At 44.1% G+C, this 21,058-nt stretch overlaps 2 protein-coding genes across 3 annotated transcripts in view; both read left to right on the top strand.

The window, feature by feature from the left end:
- Positions 1 to 9,292, top strand: part of GRB2 (growth factor receptor bound protein 2) — a 74,431-nt gene extending 65,139 nt beyond the window's left edge. For both annotated transcript variants that reach the window (XM_058284710.2, XM_004463867.4), the window contains exons 4-6: positions 2,387 to 2,509; positions 6,116 to 6,284; positions 7,117 to 9,292. In XM_058284710.2, coding sequence (XP_058140693.1) covers positions 2,387 to 2,509; positions 6,116 to 6,284; positions 7,117 to 7,302 — 478 coding nt within the window. In that variant the 3' untranslated portion in view covers positions 7,303 to 9,292. The remainder of the gene's footprint in view (positions 1 to 2,386; positions 2,510 to 6,115; positions 6,285 to 7,116) is intronic.
- A 10,241-nt stretch (positions 9,293 to 19,533) lies between these two features.
- On the top strand, positions 19,534 to 20,571 carry BAG4 (BAG cochaperone 4). The gene is given in 7 exon segments (XM_071210913.1): positions 19,534 to 19,561; positions 19,564 to 19,753; positions 19,862 to 20,028; positions 20,031 to 20,156; positions 20,159 to 20,210; positions 20,212 to 20,330; positions 20,333 to 20,571. Coding segments are annotated over 7 exon segments (738 nt in total). The 3' UTR covers positions 20,389 to 20,571.
- Positions 20,572 to 21,058: the final 487 nt, after the last annotated feature.

Raw genomic sequence — 21,058 nt, 5'->3', positions numbered from 1 at the left:
CATATGGCCAAAAAGCATATAAAAAGTTACTCAGCATCATAAGCCATTAGGGAAATGCAAATAAAAAACACAGTGCGATACCATTTCACACCCACTATAATGGCAGCATTTAAAAACACACACAAAATTGCAAGTGTTTGGGGGGGATGTGGAGAAATAGGAACACTCGTTCACTGCTGGTGGGAATGTAAAATGGTATAGCCACTGTGGAAAACAGTTTGGCAGTTTCTCAGAGGTTGAGTATAGAATTGCCATATGACCCAGCAATTCCACGTCTAGGTATATACCCAAAAGAATTGAAAGCAGAGACTTGAACAGATATTTGCACACTGACGTTTATAGTGACATTATTCACAGTTGCCAAAAGATGGAAGCAGCTCAAGTGTCTGTCATCTGATGACTGGATAAACAAAATGTGGTGTATACACACATGGAATATTATTCAGCTGTAAAAAAGAGTGGATTTCTGATACAGGTGACAACATACGTGTGACAGCCTTCAAGACTTTGAGTGAAATAAGCCAGGCACAAAAGAACAAATAATATTTGATATCACTGATATGAAATAATTAGAATAAACAAATTCTTAGACACAGAATGTAGAATATAGGTTACCAAGGGATGGGGTGGGGGTTAGGGAATAGGGACTTAAGGCTTAAAATGTACAGTTACTATTTGGGCCGATGGGAAAGTTTTGGTAATGGATGGTGGTGATGGTAGAACAAGATTGTGAATGTAATGAACAGTACTGAATTATATATTTGAATGTTCGGAAAAACTTTAGGTTGTATATATGATTATAGAATTTAAAAACATTTTTAAATCCATGGTACTGCACACACAGTGAACCCTAAGTTAAATCATGGACTATAGTTAATAGTACAATTATTAAAATGTTCTTTCATCAGTTGTAATAAATGTACCACACAATGCAAGGTTTTAATAATAGTGTGGTACACAGGAACCCTGTACCATGATTTTTTTGTGTGTGAAACAGTGGTTTCTTTAATTTAAAAAAAAAAAAAAAGAATGAGAAAAGGAAAATGCATGGCAGCCTCACAGGTAATTTCAGGGTTCTGGGAGGAAAGAGGGTGTGGCTGCTAAGTAGCTTTACCCCTAGCAGGTATACTGTGGGGAGAGTGAGAGAGAGGGGCTGCTGTGCGAACACCATCTCCTAGGACACTGTAAACTAGAGAGAGCTAGAAAGTGTTCAAATGGTCTCCATACCATCCGTTATCCTTCCATATTTGGAGATCGTTCTATTAATGTGTGATTTCTCTTGTGTTGCCTGATTTCCAGGCACTGAAGGAGTTATCCTTGAGTGATGTGTAGAAGCAGTAGGATATATTGCACCAACTCCTTTCAGCAACCTGGGCATTATAGAGGGCAAAATGATTTAAGGATGCTTAAAGGTCACTAATGGCATTTTCTGAGTGTATCCTTCCTAGCAGCTTGGCATCTTTCTGTTTGAATTTTATTATGGTATATTATTTTCAAATCATTTTGTAGTTATTAAGATAGATTTATAAGTTAGATTTGTAGCTTTAATGGACTATAACATTAAAAACAGTTTTGAAAAGAGAAAATTGTGTATATTCTCTATCCTAATAAGTAATGACTTCCATTTGACAAAGTAGGCAGCTAAGACTCGAAGCTCCTTTAGTGCATGCTCTTCCTCCTGTGAAGCCACAGACCAAGTTGATCCCACAGTTTTCAGTGAATTCAAACACTCTTTTCTCACTAAAGTGAATTATCAGTGGAAGCAGAAGAATCCATAACTTGCTTGCTTCAAGTAAAATAATCTCATTTTGCAGCTAACTGCCTCTGCATGAGGTAAATTCGGGAGTTCCTGATGGTTCCTGAAAGCTAAGCCACAGAGAAAGGGTGTCAAATGCACATCAGCCTGGGTAATAGTAGGGGCCACTCATTCTCAGCCCAAACCCTTTCCTTTGGGTCCTAAACACAAGTGGCCTGCCTCCAACCTCTGGGCCTTCTAGGTTTCCTACTCCTGCTTCCCTTAAGCTTCACCCTTATCAAATGGCAGCAAGAAAGGGCCTGTCTCTCCATGTATAGTGTATCCTGTACTTGAAATCCATAGACCTGGTGGCATTCCCCTGTGACTTGCTGAAGCCTAGGAGGCCCACCTTGAAGTGGGTGAGTCACTTTGAGGAGAGTGGAGTGGGGTAAAGCCATTTAAAGGAAGCCACTGCATCTCTAGGGAAGACCTGGCCAAACGTCATTATTGGGCATGTTGAGACTAGAGGGTAAAAAGGGAGGCCCCTTCCTCTGGCACTAAGGAGTGTTCTGTTGCTCACATTTCAGAGGCTGGATATCCCGTTTTCTTTATGAGGAAGCAGATGTTGACTGGTTTGCCTTCCTTCCTTAGGTGGTTTTTTGGCAAAATCCCCAGAGCAAGGGCAGAAGAAATGCTTAGCAAACAGCGGCATGATGGGGCCTTTCTTATCCGAGAGAGTGAGAGTGCTCCTGGGGATTTCTCCCTCTCTGTCAAGTAAGTATTTCCTGCTTTAGTTCCCTAGAATCCTGTGTTTCACTGATCTAAATGGTGAAACCATAGGCCAGGTGTCTGGCTTCATGCATCAAAGGTTGCACACTGGTAGAGGTTTAACCTAAACAGTATTTTATGGGTTTTGTTTCGTTTTGTTTTGTTTTGTTTGAGGTACCAGGACTGGGGATTGAACCCAGGATCTCATATGTGGGAAGCCGACATTCAACCACTGAGCCCCATCACCTTCCTGAGTTGATTTTTTCATTTGTTTACTTGTTTTTTGTTTTGTTTTTAGGAGGCACTGGGAACCGAACTTGGTACTTCCCATGTGAAAGCAGGCATTCAACTGCTCCAACCACATCATCCTCCTAAACAGTATTTTATAAATCAGAAAACTTTTACATTAAAATCTTAATTTTTATCTCCTCTTAAAAATTTATTCTAGCAGTCTGTAGGAGCCAAGCAGCAGCTTTCTTTCAGACAGCACATGCTTCCAGTTTGCCATAATCCCCACCACTCATTAATGTTCCACATCCACAGAGCTCTGCCATCTCTTAAGTACCCTTGCACACTCGACTTCTTGCAGCACTTTAATGGAATGACTAACAGTGCCATTGTAGCTTCATTTGCTTGCCTCCACCTGTGTCTAGCTTAAAAGTTACCAGCCTCATCCTGGGCCTCTCACATTAACTTAAAAAAAGGTTACCCCATGGGGGTTTTGTGGGTTTGTTTGTTTATTTATTATTTTTAAAAGATACATAGATCACACAAAATGTTACTTTAAAAAATATATAGGAGATTCCCATATGCTGCACTCTCTGCACCCCCCCCTTTTCCCAAATCAACAACTTCTTTAATTAGTGTGGTACATTTCACTGCATTTGATGAATACATTTTGGAGCACTGCTACACAGTTTGGATTATAGTTTACATTGTAGTTTACGCTCTCCCAGTCTGTTCAGTGTGTCGTGGTGGGATATATAGTGTCCTGCATATTTCCCTTCAATATCATTCAGGACACCTCCAAGTCCTAAGAATGCCCCCATATTATACCTCTTTTTTCAAGGGTTTTGATGTTATTTTGTTTTTTGCTTTTCCCAGTGGAAAATTTTTAAAGGAGGGGGGTGGGTAAGCAGGGAATGGGAAAACAGAGTTTTTTACTGCTTCAGGAATCATGGAGAATATAAATTAGAACTTTGAGAAATCTAAGCAAGTCACTCTTCACCAGATTTTCTATTAAATTTGCATATCCATGTTTTTGTCCTTCTCATAGTGATGTTATAGGAAACCCCAGGAATCTCCAAATCACTTCATCATTTATGTGCTATATGTCAAAGAAGTGATTAGGTTAAAAACTCAGACCACTGTTTTGTTTTAGATTAAGATTGTTTTAATACAATTGTAAGATAATATATTTCCCATTTACTAATGGTATAAGCATAAGATTTTTCAGTTTCAAAAATGAATATCTTGTTTTTGTTTTAGGACCAAATGTGTAGTTAAAATGTAAAACTTGAACGTAGATTTAAATTTGTAGTCTTTGTGTTCTTTTTCTAAATGAAAATATGAAAAAAAGTCTCATAATACTTGCAGTACCTCACAATAGGTTGCTGGTGTAGTTAGCTTTTATGCCCAATATGTGAAAAAGTCAGACTGTAAGTAATTGTCACTGTTTTCCTCTTCTAACAGTGGCTTTTTGATATGCAAGTAAGGGTCTGGTAAAGAGCGTCTTGGGTTTGTGGAATTACTGTTATGCTTCACGTTAACTTTCTTTAAGTTTTATACTGACCTGAATATAAATTAAATTATATGGAGCAAGGAATACAATCATTGAATGATGGCCAAAACCACAGTGGCAGCTAGTATTGAGTTTGTGTGGTAGACCATCTGACTGACTGTGGCTTGTTTGCCTAGCAGACATTCATCACTGCACCTGCTTGTCTCTGGACCCAGGGTGTTCCAGGGTCCTTGGGCTTTATCAGATATTTTAAAGGGTTAATGTATTTATTGTTTTAGAAATAACATTGAAACAGATGTCACAACTGCCTTTAACAACACAGACACCTTGGCAGAAGAGTTTCAACAATTAGTCTCAGATGTTTCCTTGGTATCCAGGTGTTTCTATTCTGTGTTTGAACATCCTGGTGGTTAAAACATTCTGGTGGCTAACATACCCACTCTTAGGTCCCCCGGGCTTCTTTTAAAACTATCTGCATTGCACAGTCGAGGGGGGGGGAGGTGCCTCTGGGGGACCACGGTGCCTTTAGAACATGTCACTCTTCCCCATAAAGCTTTCAAACTGTCCATGTTTTTTCTTTCATGAAATAGTAATACTTTAGAAACACTCGGGGGAAGCGGACTTGGCCCAGTGGATAGGGTCTCCGTCTATCACATGGGAGGTCCACGATTCAAACCCAGGGCCTCCTTGACCCGTGTGGAGCTGGCCCATGCGCAGTGCTGATGCGCACAAGGAGTGCCCTGCCACGCAGGGGTGTCCCCACGTAGGGGAGTCCCATGCACAAGGAGTACTCCTCGTAAGGAGAGCTGCCCAGCTCGACAGAAAGTGCAGCCTGCCCAGGAATGGTGCCAAACACAGGGAGAGCTGACGCGGCAAGATGACATAACAAAAAGAGACACAGATTCCCATGCCGCTGACAACAGCAGAAGCGGACAAAAAGAACACGCAGCAAATGCACACAGGGAACAGACAAACGGGGGGGGGGGGGGAGGGACGGGGAGAGAAATAAATAAAATAAATCTTTTTTTTAAAAAAAAAGAAACACTTGGGATCTTGTACTCAGTGGCTTCCTTGAGGCTCAGAGCTGCCACCTGCTGGATTGTTTTTAAGAAGCATTTGGCTTCTTTAAATTTTAAGACTGCAGGAGAGGAGAGACCATCATTCATTCATTTGAGTATTTCTAGGTACCTTTTGAGGGCTCAGTAGGGAGCAGGGCAGACAGAGCCCTAATATCGCTGTGATCTACCCTCTGGGGCCTTACTAGTCATTCATACGTCTGCAGGCTGTGCTGACCAGGGTAAAACACAAGCATGTACCAGGTGATGGAGAAGCTTTGTGTGTGTGCGCACACACACGTGTGCCCGAGCCTTTTTTCCCCTGTGAGTAGAACTAGAATCCCTAAATGGAAAATGTGGCTTTGGGCTAGTCCAAGTTACAGGGGAATTGTTGAAAGTATTTCCAGTTCCTCTCCTTCTCACCTTACTTCATATCCTGCCTCTTCTAGTCTTTAAATATCACATGATATTTTAATTATTTTTGCTCATAAAGAAGGAAAGTCACACACCTTGCCTTAAATACAGCTCTGTTTTATTTAGTTCTGCTCAGGGCACATATATAGAGGTGTAGAAAATGCTGTCGTTAGAACTTTCTTTTCTATCCTACAAACAGCTTCAGAAGTACACGGACCACTGGATAGGTGTTGTCCTAACTGGTGTAGATTCTTTGTGTTGCTACCAGTACTCATCAATCATGTTGTCTGTCCAGATACTCTCCTGCCAGGGGGGGCATGTTTGCCTTTAGGGTAAAGAGTCCATGATCAACTGGGATGAAGCTCTTTGACCTGTTCACATGTGTTCTCTGCACCTTCCCAGGTTTGGAAATGACGTGCAGCACTTCAAGGTCCTCCGAGATGGGGCTGGAAAGTATTTCCTCTGGGTGGTAAAGTTCAATTCGTTGAATGAGCTGGTAGATTATCACAGATCTACATCCGTCTCCAGAAACCAGCAGATATTCCTTCGGGACATAGAACAGGTGCCACAGGTAAGCATCCTAAAGGAGAGATTAGGATAATTTTTAGCAATCAAGAATAGCTCCTCAAGCAATCAGGGACCTTGCAAAGGATTGCTTCTGGCTCTTGCACTGTGCTCATTATTCAAACTGTCACTGTTAATTTATGCTAAATATTTCTAATTTGAAATAGTGTTTCTGCCCTTTTTTAATGGCAAATTAAGTCCCAACTAAGGTACCTTTACCTTCATTGTGCCTTTTCTGGAAGCCTGAGGCAGTGTGTTGCCAGGTCACCACCTGACTCTTTAAGGAGGCAGTCTGTATCACTCCCCCAAATTTTTATCCTTGAAAGCAAATTGTGAGAGGGAAATCATACTTGTGAGGAAGTAGGGTCCATGCAATTGTTTAGTTTTTTTTTTTCCTGTATTGCCCTTCCCAGAATCCTAGTTATAATTTATTCCAGCTTTAGACCTTTTGAATCCATAAAATCTTAAGGGTGTTGTAAGTGAAAGGAACTAAAACTAAAATAGTTTCAGTTTTTAGAGTTGTAAATGAAACCCAGGCTGCCATTTCCAAGGACCTCCTTTCCCCTCCAAGCACCAAAAGGCACAACTGGGCACCATTAGTGAAACAGATCTTAGTGGCTTTTGAGCACTGGCAAAAGGTTTTAAGCCCATTAAGAGTGAACCTAAAATATTTAAGAATAAGTTGAGGGAGTGGGGGGTTGTGTGGACAGGAGGTTATCTTAGGAAATGTGAAAGATTTAGCAAATGTTCATCTCCCCTTGTGACCAGTTCAGCTTACAAGGTTGCTGGCTGCAGTGAGGGATGCAACACGTATGCTTTTCCCTGCTCCTCTTTTGCAGCAACCTACATACGTCCAGGCCCTCTTTGACTTTGATCCCCAAGAGGATGGAGAGCTGGGATTCCGTCGGGGAGACTTTATCCACGTCATGGATAATTCAGACCCCAACTGGTGGAAAGGGGCCTGCCATGGGCAGACCGGCATGTTTCCCCGCAACTACGTCACCCCTGTGAACCGGAACGTCTAAGAACCAAGAAGAGATTATTTAAAGAAAGTGAAAATTTTGCAACACATACAAAAGAAGTAAAACCCACAAGCTGCCTCTAACAGCAGCCTGTGAGGGAGCTCAGAACACCTGGCTGGGTCACCCTGGTTACCCTCTCACTTTGGTTGGAACTTTGGGGGGTGGGAGGGGGAGTTGGATATAAAAATGCCAAAACTTACCTATAAATTAAGAAAAGAGTTTTTATTACAAATTTTCACCCCTGCTCCTACTTCCCCTCCTTTATCTTTTTTTTTTTTTATCCTTTTTTTCTTGTCTCTCAGTGCATGACATTTAATGCCACATATAGTCCTAGCTGATGTCAATAATAAAAGAAAAGAAACCAAGTGGGCTGGTATTTTCTCTATGCAAAAATGTCTGTTTTAGTTGGAATGACTGAAAGAACAACTGTTCCTGTGTTCTTCGTATATACACACAAAAAGAAGAGGGGCTGGGAGCTTGAAACCTCTGTTGTTTAGCTTCTCCTAGAGGAGGGGAGGGTGTGTAAACCTGAGCCCTGGTTTATTTAGTCAACGTTGGAAACGGGTGGGAGGAGAGTGGTACCGTCAGGTGGCTTCCTGAGATGGTCCAACTAAAAACCTGCATCTCTTTTCCATCTTGTTTTCCCTTCTAAATGGTATTATTGAGCATGTTGGTTTTTCATGGTGCCTTTTTCTTATTTCAAAGGTTCTTGTGTGTGGTGTTTTTTATTTGTTTTGGTTTAAAGCTAGAGACAGTCCAGAGCTTTCCAGCCAATTTGTCTCTTACTCTGTGTAAATATTTTTCCCTCAGGGGGAGGGGAAACGGGGGTAGAGAAAAGGAGACAAGTAGAAGTGGAGAGTGAGGACGTTCTTCTGCCTGCTCTTAGCCAGAAGTCTTGAAGGGGCAGCATTAGTGTCTGTGAGCCCTTCCTTCAGGGTAAGGGAGCTGGGTGCCCCGGGACAGGCAAAGAGTGTATAACTTTTCCCACATCCGACTGGAGTCTGACTGAAAAGGGGATTGGAATCGTTGACCTCAAGGTCTCAGGTGTTTTTCCCCCCCTGGAGCCAGTGAGTTTTCAAACACAGGAAAGAAAACAAGAGAAAATATTGTTTGAATTTAAAATATCACATTTTAGTTGTGATGAGTTATACTGTATTCCTACACTGGGGAAAAATTAAGAGTATTTACTTTTTCATTTTTCTTGCTCTTAAAAATATAGAGGTATCTTATCTGTTCATGGCTTTCACCTCTAATATTCCCCTAACCTGCCCATGTGAGCATTAGAGCAGTGTTTAAGAGGCAGCTGAATTTTTTTGAATGTCTCCTTTCACAGTGGGCTGTGTTTCTAGCTGCTTCACCCTATCTCTCTGAAGGGAGTGTCTAAAGCAGGGAGAGTTGCAGAAGGAAAAGTTGAAAGTTGGACTTCTAGGGGAGGCTAATTCATTGCAAAAAGCTCTCTGTCAATCCTCTAGCAACTTTTTTCCCTCTTGTAGTCACATGACTGTAAACTTCACCCAATCTTCCCACAAAAAACAAGAGGCCACTTACATTTCTCTCCCATGGGAGTTGGTGAGCACCTATGGGCTTCTCCTTGGGACACTGGTATGGAGATGGACTTGGCAGCAGCTCTCCTGGACAGAGCATGGCCACCTCGCCTTGCTCCCTCTGATTCCGCTTCTCTCCTCGCTGATGATAAAAGGAATCTCTGGCATTTTATACCTGGACCATTTGATTGTTTTATTTTGGAATTGGTGTATATCATGGAGCCTTGCTGAACTAAGTTTTGTGTGTATATATTTAAAAAAAAAAAATCAGTGTTTAAATAAAAAGACCTATGTACTTAATCCTTTAACTCTGCGGATAGCATTTGGTAGGTAGTGATTAACTGTGAATAATAAACATACAATGAATTCTTCACTCTGTATTTTTACTGTTTTCCCTTTGCCTTACTTAAAATAAAAACTTAAAACTGTCTAAGATTTCAGATCAGGAAGTCAGGGCTCTTGTGTCCTTATTTCCAACTTACCTAACTTCCCCCATCCGCAGGGAGCATATGGGTCTTGCTGGGCCTCTGGATGACTGAGCCCCACACTTGGCTGTTCAGCAGAAATTCCGAGAAGCTCGTTAATACCAGCTCTCAGGCACCACCCTCAGATACTTAGGAGATTTGGGATTTGGGTTGAGGCCCCAGCTCAGCATGCCTGATGTTTCTGACATAGAGAAACTGTAGAACACGTTTTGGAAATTGGTCTAGACTGGAAACTTGTGAAAAAGGAGTAGGACTGGGTTCTCCATAAAGGATGTAGTAGAGTCTGTCCGTACATTACCCCCACCCCAACCCCCGCTTTCTCTTTCTCTTTCACTGTGTTCAAGAAGGGAGCAGCAGGACAGATGATGTGTAATGAAGCAGTTTCAATGTGCTAAGTAAGTAGCTAAAACATACCTGTTTGCTCAGCATCTGCTTTCAGAGGAAGCCCAGGCCTAGACCAAATAAGACTTGGAAGACTGAGCAGAAAAGAATTTGAACCCAAGGAATTTTTCCTTGTACTCCTGGTCTAGTTTTTAAATAGACCTCTACATGCCTTCTCATTTGTGGCTACACTGCTTAGATAAGGGGGAGTTTTCAACTCTCCCCTTCTGTAGCTACCATGTGTGAGAAGGAACTTGGCCCAATGCTGTTCTGCCTCAGGCTGCTGGCATCACGGCCCACTGAAGCCAGCTACTCTGAGGTTGACTGAGCAAAGGTTTCCGGAATGGGGCTGGTTAGGTGAAAACAGAAGGCAGTGATTCTCACTTTTTGCTTAATCCATCTTCTCTCTATTGGACTGTGCCTCAAAATAGCTTTAGAATTATTAGGGAACTTGCCACTTCTGTGTGAGTATCAGTTTGATGGCAGATCTTGGTGATTGTATCCCCTCCCTGCGTGGGTCTATTACTCCCGGAAGGCATCTGCACAAGGTTGCTTTTGGGAAGATGTCGACTTCCCTCAATTTTCTTTTGGCAGTTAATGGATGCCAGGCAGGATATTTAGCCACAGAATAACATCTCTGGCCTGCTTTGTGGGGCTTCTTGGTTCAGCTGTGTTCAGTGAATAGAAGTGGCCTGAAGGAACGGTCCCCCTTACTGAGCTTGCTTCTCAGAGTGGCCCTGCTGCAGCTGGAGCTTGGGTGCTCCCTCCTGGGTCACTGATGCTAATTCATGCATAGTGACTCAGGAGCTTGTCAAGGAGACAGTAAGGAACAGCTACTGCAAAGGCTGTTTGGGTGGCAGTTACACTCTTGGAAAGAAAAAGGCCATCTGCCTTTCTTTGACATTCCTTTATTCCCCTTGATCTGCTTATGAAGTAGATGGTCTTTGAGTCAGAAAGTTTGGCTTTATGAAAATGCCTGGATAGCTAGGAAACATGAAAGTGGAGTTGATAACTATATTTATGCACCTTCAAAATGCTTTTTAACCCCTAGAACTGGATTTACATGTTCTACAAATTCCCAAGATTAGAACCCTCTTTCACACTGACGAGTAGAGAGGCTGCTCATAAACATGTGTGTCCACCTGGGGCTTCTTCACCTCAGTTTCTTGGATTACAGGCCTCTCACTCCAGCAGTCCCGAGGCTGCCGAGTTGGGTGCTCATTACTAAGACGGATAGCATCAAAACCCCAAATTCCTTCCTGTCTTGGTCTTTACTTGGTCCTCCATTTTAGGTTTTACATCACTGTTCAAGAAGGGTACAGTTCTGTGTACCAAGAGCACTGATGGGTGAATGCTAGATAATAGTGCTATTGATGAACCCCATAACTAACCAAGGCATTCCAGAAACTGGGGAACCCTCTTGTTCAAAATGTGTACTTAATTACTCCCCAAAAAAATAGCTGAGGCAGCCCTCAAAGACCCAATTCTGGCCCATCCATAAGCAAGACTGATCTTCAGTCTCTACGGGCAATCTTATTTTTTAATAGTCTGCCCCCTTGCCAGATAACGTCCCAAATTAGGGTTTAGAAAGCATGATTATTGTAGCTATTCTGAGTGAGTAGTCTCTTGAACTGTACCTGGTTCCAAAGAAACATTTAATGGGTGAGTGCTTATCTTTGTGCCACAAGCCTGTGTGAGTGCACTGAAGTTTCCTTGTGCTGCGCTGTGCTGGGGAATCAAGGCAAGCAGTGCCCCCTTTCTGTTCTCTCCTGAGAGAGATTTAGATGGTGAACTTTGTTCCTGGGGCTTGTGCTGTTCTACTCTTCTGCCTCTGGAACTGGAGGCACTTTGCCCCCATCCCCCAACCTTGTCTGGTTAGAGGCTGATGAGGGCCCATTTGTCCATTTATACCCTCCCCCAGCCCATTAGCTGCTCCCTTCCATTTCTACAAGATAGGCATCACTGCTTTGAGTCATCCTGAAACTGGAAACTACCCCACTGTACTTGATAGAAATGCATACTGATGCGTTCCTCAGCAGTGATTCTCAGATGGTTACACAAGCCATGCGGTGGGAGGGGATTTCAGAGAGGAAGTGTGCACAGCACACCATCCTGAGGAGGGCGAGCTTTGGGGGCAGGTGGGACTTGAACTAGGTTTTGGGTGGAATTACTCTAAAAAGGACAACTGCGCCTAGTCGTCAGGCAATGCAGGTACGGTGGGGATGGACATAGTGTCTGGAGCCTGGGCTCCTGCAAGGAGGAGAGAATCCAGGTAAGTATGTGGGGCACTGTGTGTCAGGCATTTCCTGTGGTCCAGAAGGGTTGCCTAGGTCTTGTAAACAAGTGGCATGATGGCAAATGAGTTTTAGAAAGGCCTGACTTGCAGTGGTGCATAAACCAGAATCAGCATAGCTGGTAAGAAGCTGTTAGGGTCACATTAAGGAAATGAGCTGCAACAGTCTGTCCAGCCCTTACCCCAGTTCTCTTTCCTCCTGCCCACCCCTCTTGCAGTTCCATGGGGCCATGACAGAGGCCTGGAATGTGAGAGTTGGCCCATGAGAACCTCCCATTGCAGAAGAGCCAGCAGAGGGCTCCACATCACCTAACTAGACCTGATGTGAGTGAGCAATAAAAACATCTGCTGTATTGGGAGCCACTGAAGCGAAGGGGTTCTTTGTTACAGCACCCAGCCTACCCTGACTATCCTGGGGCCATAGTGAGGAAGGGAGAAATTTGAGAGGCCTGGTTAAAAATGTTAGCTTGGGGGGAGGAAGTGAAATTGCTCATCATGATTGAAAATATAAGGAAGCAGTGATGATGACAAAGCAGAAACTGACACAAGACTAACATCCATGCAGTCATCTAACGGGCTTGGGGGTTCTATGGGCTGAACTCCGCACTCGAGGCCATAATGCTCAGCAAGCACTGATTCTGCCCATCTCTCAATTGCCCTGATCCACCTCACCCTTGATCATTTAACCACTGGGCGGGTACTTAGTAAGATTGTCACCTGGCAATCACTCATTCAGACCTCTGCTCAAATATGACTCCTCAGAGAAGCCTTCCCTACATGTAGTGAGTACACGCTCACCTCGCCTCCGGTACTTCCTTTCCTTTCCCCTGCTTTGTTTTTCTCATGGGCCCTTATCACTGCATCACTACGTCACAGATGTGTACTGTCTCCCTCTCCCATCTCCCCATTAGACTGAGGGCAGGAACTCAGGCACATCTGCCTCCCTCACCCTAGAAGAGAGCCTGAAGCGTCCTGGGCACTCCAGAAATATAGAGCACGTGGTTTGAGAATAGCATGACCCAGACACTGCTAAGAACAGCCAGTGGTGCCAGCACCCCCAAACGTACAGCCGCCGGGGGCAGGCAGGCCGCCTGACACCGTACCCGGAATGCCTTGGGAGGGAAGTGCAGGAGTTTGGCCTGTGTTCGGTGGCGGCTCCTGCCAAGTCGAGGGGTCAGGGAAGACCAGAAAAAGGTGAGGCTTAACCAGAGCCCTGAAAGTGGAAAAAGGCAATTGCCAAGTGCAGAGGAAAGAGTGGTCCAGGCAGAGTGTAGCGAGGGAGGGAGCCTCGGGCCTCAGGAGGAGCTACCTGGGGCAGACACCAGACCAGGTGAGCCCTGAGAGCCCCACAGGACCTGGGAATGGGACTTTAAAACCAACAACAGTTTGAGATACAATTTACATACGTACATGTTCACCAACTTAGAGTGTACACTTCAGGGTTTTTTAGTGTTTTCACAGTCATGCAACCATCACCACAATCAGTTTTAGAACATTTTCATCATCCCAAAAAGAAACCTTGTACCCATTAGCAGCCACACCCCATTTCCCTCTAAGCCTTTCCGGCCCCAGACAACTACCCATCTGCTCTCTGTCTGTGGATTTGCCTATTTGGGACACTTCATATACATGAAATTATGCAATACATGGCCTCTTGTGTGTGGCAGCTTTCAGCATATTTTCAAGGTTCATCAATGCTGTAGTGTGTATCAATACCTCATTTCTTTTTATGGCCAAATAATATTCCATTGGGTGCATCTGTGTCTTGTGTGTCCACTCAGCTGTTGATAGACTTGTTTCTTTTTTGCCTCTTTGACCAGTGCTGCTGTGACCATTCATTCACGTGCCAGGTTTTGGTGGAGGCTTCTGAAGGGTCTAAAGCACAAGGAGTAGACCTGGTTCTACATGTCTAGAACACAGCGGGAAAAGACACCACTGGCGAGAGAGGGAGTAACGAGAAACTGGTCAATTTGAGGTAAAGGAAAGGAGTCCACGATGACCCCTTGGATTCTCACTAGAGTCATGAGTGATCAGTGGTTGCCATTCATTGAGGTTGGGAACCCTGGAGGAAGAGTAGATGTGGGCTGAAAAATTGAACAGGTAGACTTTGAGGGACCCAGGAAAGACATCTGGGAAGCAGCAGAATGTCCACCTGGAGCTCAGAAGGCAAACCCAGCAGGGGATCCGATACAGGTGGTCCACGTGGAGGTGGCCTTGAGGCCATGGCAGCAGGTGAGACCTCATGCTCTTCACTCTCCATGAGCCAAGTGCGTAGACCCCCAGGCTGGACCTCTCCGGGGAAGCAAGGGAGAGAAGGAAGCAGGAAGGAAACAGAGAAGTGGTCGGTGGGGCAGGGGGCGCACCAGGAAGCAGCAGGTTAACATGTGAAGAGAGGTGCTCCCTGTTCACCCTCGCCCCTGTCCCTCAGTCCCCTCCCACTGCAATAGCTTCCTCCCACAGCTCCCCCCACCCCACCCTGTCTCTTCCACCAGCCAATCCAGCTGGTCCCCAAACTGCCCTGTCCTACCGTCTCTCCTCTCTTGAGAAAACTTTTGCAGTTACCAGGGAGTCGAGAGGACCCTGCCCCTGAGCAGTGGCTTGGCGTCTGGGGAAGAGCACGAGACCCGGAATCATGAGATCCAGGGCTTTGTCCCTGGTTCTGCCTCTTATGACCCCTGTGACCTTGGGCAGGAACCTTAACCTTTGACCCCTTTTGTTCATCTGTCAGCAGGTTGATCTGAGGATCCAATGTGATTATGTATACAAGTGTTTTGCAAACCATAAAGCGCAGTGCCACAAATACTGACTGTGACCTTGACCTTCAAGACCCTTCACAGCCTGAGTCAGCTCTCTGGCCACTAAGTCCCTTCTGAGAGTCCCTGGCTTTAGTCAACATGCACTTTTCCCTCAGATCCTAGGCAAAGGCATCTCTTGCTACCTCTGCCTCTATTTTCCTGCCAGTCTCCTCCCCAGCTAGCCATCCGTCCCCTCCTCTCTGCTTAACAAGTAGCCTGTCCCAACCTGTCCTGAGACCTGTCTCTATAAACCCCACCCCTTCTGAGAAGCCTTTTTTAACCTGCTTCCGCTCTCCCTCCCTTGCAGTCTCAAAACTCCTTTTTATGTGTCTCTGTCTCTTCACCCAAAGAAGGAGCAACTCCCTGGAAGCAGGACGGCTCCTTAACCTGCCCCCAGTCCTGTCCTGCCTCCACCAAGCCCAGTGCCTTGCATCCATAACTACTTCTGGTGGCCGAGCTCCATCTGCAACCAGGAGCAGTAGAGTAATTCTGGAGTCATCTTGGACTGGTTGCTTCCTATGGTAAAGAAACTGAGGTCAATCAAAGAAATTCTTTCACGCTAGTGAGAGGATCACACAAGATATCGTGTGTGAAATAACTAGCACAGGGTTGGCTAATCAGTGCTAGTTATTCTCCCGCCTGCCAAGTCGTCCTGAGTTCAGCAGACTCCAGGTCAGCTCCAGGCCCATCCTTGACTCTTTTTTTTTTTTTTTTTTTTCATTTTAAAAACAATTTATTGAAGTATAACATTCATATATGAACATACATAAACAGGAAGTATATAATAGAAGTTGTGAACTTTCAAAACATGCATAGCATCATCAGGCCTCCCATATATCACTGCACCACAAGTATCTTACATTTTTGTGAAACATTTGGAAGAAATTATGAAACAACATTGTCAAAGTATCACTACTAACTATATTCTCTATCTTACATTTGGTGTATTTCCCCCAACCCACCCTATTATTATTATTGTTTATAAACCATATAATTTATCTAAAGTGTACTATCAATGGCGTTTGGTATAATCTCTGAATTGCACTTTCATCATTTCAATCAATACTAGAGCATTTTCATTACTAAAAAAATAAAATACCCATAAGTTAGTATTACTAATTACAAATACTGTGCTGTACTTTCACCATTTCTATTCATTTCCAAACATTTTCAAACAACTCTTTACCAGTTCTGCACAGATTAAACCTCAGCTTTCCATTTGCTAACCACAAACTATTCCCTGGTGATTTATATTCTAGCTTTTAATTCCATGAGTTTGCTCATTGTTTTTAGTTCATAATAGTGTAATCATACAACATTTGTCCTTTTGTGCCCCATCCTTGACTCTTGTTCTTACTGAGGCCCAAAGAATACATCCATCTTTTCATTTTTCACATTTCAATCTTTGATCCGTTTGAAGATTATCCTGGTGATCACTATGATCCTGCTCTCTTTTCCAGGCAGCTACCCAGTTGTTCAAATAGAATTTATTAGAAGTTTCATTGTCTTCTCTCTAACTTGAGATTAAACCTTTATTTTCCCTTTAAAAAAAAAATCATACTAACATGTATAACGTAAAATTTGCTGTTTTTAAGTGTTTAATTCTGTGGCATTAATTACATTGTTGTGCTACCATCACCACCACCTATTACCAAAATGTTTTCATTGCCCCAAACAGATAACTGAACCCATTAAGCAATGACCCCCCATTCTCCCCTTCCCCAGTGTTCGGTAATCTCTAATCTACCTCCAGTTTCTGAGTTTGCCTTTTCTAAATATGCCATATAACTGCAATCATACAACCTGTGACCTTTTATATCTGTCTTATTTCACTTAGCATCATGTTTTCAAGGTTCATTCGTGTTGTAGCAGTTTTCTGAACTTTGTTCCTTTTTATGGTTGACTCATAGTTCATTATATGTATATACCACATTTTCTTTATCCATTCATCTGTCGATGAACACTTGAATTATTTATACTTTTTGGCTATTGCAAATAATGCTGCTATGAACATTGGTACACAAATATCTGAGTCCCTGTTTTCATTTCTTTGGGGTAGATTCCTAGGAATGGAATTGCTAGGTCATATGGAACTTCTGTGTTTAACTGAGATGATGGCTTTTTACACTAAATTTCCACTGGGCTCTGTTTCCGGGCTTTCTGTTCTGTTGCTCTCAGTCTGTTCATGGGTCCTAATTCCTGAAGCTTCATAGTATATTTTGGAACCAGATTGGGTCATTCTGCCCCTATTGCTCTTCCTTTTCAGAGTTTTCCTGCCCTTTGTCCCTTGTTTATTTTTTCATAGTAAAAAATCAAATCAGCCTGGCTACTTGCAGAAAAATGCTCGTGGTGTTTTTATTGGTATCACATTAAATTTACAAACAACCTTAAGAAGATCTGATATCTTTATGATATCTTCCTATCCAAGAATGTGGTACATAGTTCCAGTTTCATATCCTTTGGGTCCGTTGCAAAGTTGTGCTTAGGAAGGTTTTGCACATTTTTTGTGAAGTTTATTCTCAGGTATTTTGTCTTTTTTGTTGATATTTTGTTTATTTATTTATTTTTAAAGATTTATTTATTTAATCCCACGTTCCACCCCCTCTCCCCTCCTCCTGCCCTGCTGGTTTTGTTGTCTGTGTTGTCTTGTCTTCTCATTTTCTCTCCTCTAGGATTCAACAGGATTCGATCCTGGAGACCTCTGATGGGGAGAGAGGTTCCCTGTCAATTGCGCCACCTCAGTTCCTGGTTTCTGCTGCGCTTCACCTTGACTCTTTCCTTGTCTCTCTTTTTTTTAAGATTTATTTTTTATTTATTTCTCTCCCCTTCCCCGCTCTCCCCTCCCCCAGTTGCCTGCTCTCTGTGTCCATTCGCTAAGTATTCTGTGTCTGCTTATATTGTCAGAGGCACCAGGAATCTGTGTCTCTTTTTCTTGTGTCATCTTGCTGTGTCAGCTCTCAGTGCGTGCGACGCCACTCCTGGGCAGGCTGCATTTTTTTCACGCTGGGCAGCTCTCCTTATGGGGTGCACTCCTTGCTTCTGGGGCTCCCCTATGCGGGGGACACTCCTGCGTGGCAGGGCACTCCTTGCACGCATCAGCACTGCGCGTGGGCCAGCTCATCACATGGGTCAGGAGGACCTGGGTTTGAACCCTGGACCTCCCGTGTGGTAGATGGACGTTCTATCTGTTGAGCCAAATCCACTTCCCCTTGTCTCTCTTTTGATGTGGCATCATCTTGGTTTTTTTTTTTTTTTTAATTGATTTTGTAAAAATATTATATAAAAAAAATATGAGGAGGTCCCATTCAACCCTACCACCCCCACCCCACCACTCCCCCCCAGCAACCCTCACTCCCATCATCATGACACATCCATTGCACCTGGTAAGTACATCTCTGGGCATCTCTGTACCCCATGGTCAATGGTCCACATCATGGCCCATACTCTCCCACATTCCATCCAGTGGGCCCTGGGAGGATTTACAATGTCCAGTGATTGCCCCTGAAGCACCATCCAGGGCAACTCTAAGTCCCAAAAGCGCCTCCACCTCTCATCTCTTCCTGCCATTCCCCATACCCATCAGCCACCATGTCCACTTTTCCCACTCCAATGCCACCTTTTCTCTGTGGACCTTGGATTGGTTGTGTCCATTGCACCTCTATGTCAAGAGGAGGCTCAGATTCCACATGGATATTGGATACAATCCTCTTGCTTTCAGCTGTAGGCCCTCTAGACTCCATGGTGTGGTGGTTGTCCTTCTTCAATTCCATCTTAGCTGAGTGAAGTGAGTCCAATAAATCAAATTGTAGGAGCTGAAGTCTGTTGGGGCTCAGGGCCTGGCTATCCTATTGTCAGTCCAGAGATTCAAATCCCCTAAATATATCTTAAACCCCAACACCAACTACAATTCCAGTAAAGTAGCATGAAAGTTTTGTGCAATGAGATCCCATCTGAGTCCAGCTCCATCACGCAGAAACACCAGCTCCAAAAAAGGGCCATCTGATATGGCAGTAAACCCCATCTGCCATGACCATAGAACCCGTGGGTCTCTTTAGCCCTCAAAGGAATGAATACCTGGGGTTGTATCTACTTTATCTGTCTCTTAGACTCTGCTCAGTTGTGCTTAAGGGCAATCCTTCTGAAAGCCTCCAGACTCTTTTTTAGAGACTCGTAGCCATATAAACTCACTTCTCCTTTCCATTTCCCCCTTACATTAGGTCAAACAGCATTTTAAAGTCATGTTATTATATGTAGACAGGGATATTCTGCTGATGGCATCATCTTGTTGTGTGACTCACTTGTGTGGGACACTGGCTCACCACATGGGCACTTGCGCAGGCACTGGCTTACCACACACGCATGCTTTCTCTTCTTCTTTTTCACAGGAGGCCCCAGGGACTGAACCCAGGGCCTCCCCTATGGTAGGCAGAAGCTCTCTCCCTTGAGCCACATCCAGTTCCCTTGCTGATATTTTAAATGAAATCTTCTTGTTGGTATATGAGAAAGTATTGGGTTTCTCTATACTAATTTTAATTCCACTTTCCTACTGAATTATCTTTATAGTGGTTGGGAAAATTGATCTCATAAGGATAAGATTTTGTCTAACTCATGTTTAAACCCCATTACAAGGCAAGCTCCGAGAGAGTTCTTCCACCTCTTTTCAGTTTAGCTCTCCCTGTACCTAGAACAGTGCAGAAAAAAGCACAGGAGGCTCTCGGGTACAGACCCGTGCAGGGATGCCCTATGGCTGCTACTATGGGCCTGGGCTGGAGAGGTGCCCGTGCTCCCACCTCCAGTCACATATCCTCCCCACCCTGAAATTCCTGTTCTCCGGTGGGGACGCGGGGGTGGCCCAGCTGAGACCACCTAGCCTGGAGAAGGCAGAGGAAGTGGTGGCTACTACTCATCCAGGGGCCCCTGGACAGAGCCAGGTCAAGCTAGGGGATGTCACCAGGAGCAGCCACCATGTCCTAGCCACAAGTCTAATTACTGGAATGCTCCCGTCCAACTTAGGTCTCTATAGCCAAGTACATAGCCTGCAAGACCAGAATTGCACAGACAGAGTTTGAATTCTTATACAAATGGAGCTTATGGTCCACCATATCCCCCCGGCCCTGGGACAAATACTGATTCACACTCTGGGACATAGTTTTCACCTGGATGTTCTCAGATCAATTACTCCACAGAAGCTCCAAGCACTTACCGTTCACCTGGCAATAGCCCACCTCCAGTCTCCCATTACAGAACCCTGTGATGAGCCCATCCCGTTATCCTTATGGAGATGGTAATCAGAGTGTTCCACAGTCAGGACCACAGGTACAAGCACAGGAGGACACACGGGCTTCTCCTGGTGCTGATGGAAGGGAGCCCGTTACCCCTGGCCTTCGGCTGCATCCTTAGCACCACCTGGGAGATTACACGACTGAAGGGACTTCCTCATGGCCCAGCAGTGACTCTCCTCAGCTGCCACCTGCACCACCCAGGCAGTCCAAGGAGCCCTCAAACCCCTATAGTTAATCAAATCAAGGCAAGAACCACACAGCTTTCCTTGCACTGCCCATCAGTATGAATCCTCAGGGACAATGAAATAAATAAATAAATAAATCTTAAAGAAAAAAAAAAAAAGAACTTTTGGAAACTAGGGGCCAGGATTTTGTCCAGCAGGCCAGGAAAGAGGCTGTTTGTAAGATCCAGGCCATATTGGAAAAACTGGGGGAGGGGGAGGAAAGGATTATAAATGGACTTAGAACAAAGTGGAAGCCTGTTACTAACTTGACCAAAGAACCTATGATTCTGGTTTATTACCCTCTTTTGAAAATAGCTGTTGATGACAAGAAGCAATACATTCCAACTTTCCTTTGATTTAAAACATGGAAGACTAACAAAGGACTTGGAAGAACATTTCAGTTATGAATTTTTTTCAGCTTGCAGACCAGTGAATGTAATGGAAGTGTAGTTATCAATATTGCCAAGTAGATTCACTCTTTTTGAAGAAATTTATGGCTTCTTATGAGCAGGAGGGCAATCCATTTTCTGTAACAGGCTTATCAGAAACCTACCATCCCTCAACCTCAATAGCATAGCCAGAAAGTGTCATACCCATCAAGCAGGGACCACTGCCCCTAACCAGCAGGAAGCAGCTTCAGAAGAATGACCCAATATCACCATTCAGCATCCCCTTAAGACTAAGAGTGGGGACTTCCAGGAAGATGGTAGACCAGAAAGACACAAGACTCTTCTCTCCCAGAAAAATAGCTAGCG

This window comes from Dasypus novemcinctus, chromosome 21 (genome assembly GCF_030445035.2).
Source record: "Dasypus novemcinctus isolate mDasNov1 chromosome 21, mDasNov1.1.hap2, whole genome shotgun sequence".
NCBI classification, from domain to species: Eukaryota; Metazoa; Chordata; class Mammalia; order Cingulata; family Dasypodidae; genus Dasypus; species Dasypus novemcinctus.
The sequence above is the reverse complement of the archived record's forward strand: the minus strand, read 5'-3'. Positions and strand labels throughout refer to the sequence as shown.